Here is a 3,057-nt window from a genome sequence, read left to right on the forward strand (position 1 = left end):
GCTACTTCTCACAGTTAGAGGCTGTGGACCTCTGACCTTCCCCTAAGATGGGAGGCTTTGTCTCTCCCTCCTTGGGGTAGAATTGCATTACTTCTTTTCTTTTAGAGCACATGCAGCACTTGGTGGATCAGCCAGCAGGAACAACTCTACTCCTCTGGGAGTGTGTGATCAGTAGAATGTAGTGATCAGGTAACTTCTCTGAACAGAGTATATTTTTTAATCTCAGTATTCGGACCTAAGCATAAAATGGGCCACATGCAGGCTGACCTGCCTTGCACCAGACCCTAATCTTTTAAAGGATCTGCTCACCAGCAGCCTCTCTCTTCGATAGGGAGATTTGTCCTTTTCAGCCTATTCAGAGTCTTTATTCTCTGTTCTCTGGAACTTTGTCCTGCTAGTCCATTACCAGTACAATCTCTTGAGTTAATCAATTGAAAGTGTTCAGGTAAAGTTCTTTTGTGTCATTTTGGGCATTTGCAGAAAATCTGTTTGGCCTGTTGTCCATCTTGCTTGGAATTCCTGGCAGACCTGCATGTGCATGCAGTAACCAACACAATAGTAATCGGGTAACCAGATCAGAAGTTATTACAAAATGACTTGAGATTAGTGTCAGTGGCACTTTCTATTCTGAATGAATTTGGAAGTGGTTTATTTTCAGTTAGTGTGCATTTCCAGAAAATATAGCCAAGGCCTCTTTCCAAGCAAAACTGACTATGAGGGATAGAAGAGCTAAAAGAGAGCAGCAGACATTTTGGAACCCTAGAAAGCACTATCTGCTCATTGACCCAGCAGAGAAGCTTGACACTGAATCAGTCAATGCTGTATTTACCTACTTTTTAACTAGTAGTGGTAGTAGTAATGGAATGTTCACACATGGATAACATTCCCTAAGATGCCTCATTCTTACCCTGACTTTTTTCCACTGTACTATTCAAAATCATAAGAAATGACAGTCTTGCTATAGTTTTACTATGGAAAACTTTGGGGAAATGATGTAAAACCCTTTGGACCACTGTTCTGCTGGTTTTGGAACAGTTAAGTTGTCCATTGTGTTTTATGAGGTGCAGTTCTGACTTGAATTTCTAGATAATATAAGCTCCAGTTTTCCTAGGCTTTTTGGACTTTGTTACATAACAAGAATATGGGACTAATACTAGTTCATCTTCTCCTTTCACTCATAGATTGAATTAATAGATAGAGTGGATGACATCTATCGAAATACCTCCTGGGACAACGCAGAATTCAGTGGATATGGCATACAGATAGACCAGGTATTCACCAAGTGATGCCAATGGTTGCAAGCCTTAAGTGCTACAGTGTGTTTATGATAATATAGTTCCTTGGTGTGTGTGAGAGAGAACTTTGAATCAGAATAAAAACTGCTTACTTGAGTTATGGTCACTGTATATCCCCAAAGTAGCAGCTCACTAGAGACTTTCATAACTAAGTTTGAATTAACTTGCCCCTTTTCAGGTACATACTGGATTTGAAAAAAATGTTCAGGCTGAGACTTGAAGAGCTTTTTTTTTTTCCTTGCTAAAGCTGAAAAATACGTATTTCTCCTAAACATGCTGTTGTGTGAACGTTACGTCCATTCCCAGGAGGGATTGATGTTTTCACGGTCTTGGGGTCTGTAAGACAGTGTCTCTCATAATACAGATAAAAACAAACTAAAACCGCCCCCCTACAATCCTTCCCTGAAGAACTTGCCAACTAACATCTGGCATGATGAGGTAACAAACCAATATAGGGGTGGGAAGAAGGTGGAACTTTTCAGTAGCTCTTTGGGCCACCATTTTGTCAGGTGAAAAATCCTTGTTGGCTTATAAAAAATGATTATATTTCATCTCTGTCCTCCCTATTTATAGTTCTAAATATTTTTGTGTTTTGAACACAGATTATCATTCACAATGAACCAAATCCTGTAAACCCTGGAGAAAAGCATTATAACATGGCCAAAAGTCAACCAGATGAAGACAAGGATGCCTGGGAGGTGAAGATGCTGCTAGAGGTAGGCTGTATTTCCCAAAGAAAATGTCTAACCTATAAACCAAGGGTGAGAATTGGGTATTTACCTTCAGAGGTCAGTCTCTGGTAGTGAAAGAAGCTTCCTTTCTTCCTCTTTGCTATACATATGGAGACTAATAAAGGAAGGTGATCTTGAATAAAGCACAAGATCCAGAAGACCCTAGTTTCCGCTGTGATTCAACAATGTATTTTCCATGTGACCTTACTAGAAATCAGTTGGTTTTTGTGCTTGACTTGCCTTTCTGCATAATAAGGAACACAGTACTTCCTTACTACCCTATGTACATAAGCAATAATTTGTGAGGTGCTCATTCTTGTTTAGTTGTCCATTACTTGTTTTGTTCAGACTGGTTGAAATTTGCCATGTTGCTTAATCTTTTGGGTTGCCATTGAGGTGGCTGAGTTTGCATATTATGGATTTTCATGTCAGACTATACAGACTTGACTTGGTAATGTTAGCGTGATTGTAACCATGATAGTCTAGGCAAGGTTTTGGAGGGGAGGGGGACAATATATTTTATTGGACTAACTTTGTGGTTGGAATAGTTAGGTAAGCTTTAAATACAAGACCTTCTTCATCAGATTTTACTTATGTTTTATAAAAGGAAAATGTATTTGGCGTGCTGCTAAAATTATGGGAGCCTCGACTGGGACACTTACGCCACTCCAGCATGGTTCCAGGCAGTCTCCTGGTGAGGCACATCATGCATCTGTTCTGGGTAGAATAAGGTAGCCCTCCTAGTGTGGTGTTGTGTACAGGTCGGTAAGCTCTGCTGAGGCACTAGGGCAGCAACTATTTCTGGTTTGAAAGCTAGTATGTGAAGCATTCATATCGTGTCTCCTTTAGCATTGCCTGGTGCCATACTGGGGTGGCATAGGTTAATGGTGAAATTTTGTGCTTTTCTGAGGCGAAGTCATGATTTCAAGATGCTGGGACAGCACTTGTTTATTTTTAAGCCCAGGACATTTACTAGCTATGCTCCAAATCTGCTAGTCGTCTCTCAAAAAGGGAAAGGCTTAATTCCTGCT

At 40.3% G+C, this 3,057-nt stretch overlaps 1 protein-coding gene across 4 annotated transcripts in view; it reads left to right on the forward strand.

Annotated features, from left to right (window-relative positions):
* ADAM17 (ADAM metallopeptidase domain 17) overlaps positions 1-3,057 on the forward strand; it is a 44,384-nt gene that overhangs the window by 21,179 nt on the left and 20,148 nt on the right. For all 4 annotated transcript variants that reach the window (XR_003092764.1, XM_025197609.1, XM_025197611.1 and 1 more), the window contains exons 7-8: positions 1,182-1,271; positions 1,898-2,011. Coding sequence is in view for 3 of the 4 variants with exons in the window: in XM_025197609.1 (XP_025053394.1) it covers positions 1,182-1,271; positions 1,898-2,011 (204 nt within the window). In the remaining variant the exon portion in view is untranslated. The remainder of the gene's footprint in view (positions 1-1,181; positions 1,272-1,897; positions 2,012-3,057) is intronic.

Source organism: Alligator sinensis, unplaced genomic scaffold, assembly GCF_000455745.1.
Source record: "Alligator sinensis unplaced genomic scaffold, ASM45574v1 scaffold866_2, whole genome shotgun sequence".
In the NCBI taxonomy this organism is placed as follows: Eukaryota; Metazoa; Chordata; order Crocodylia; family Alligatoridae; genus Alligator; species Alligator sinensis.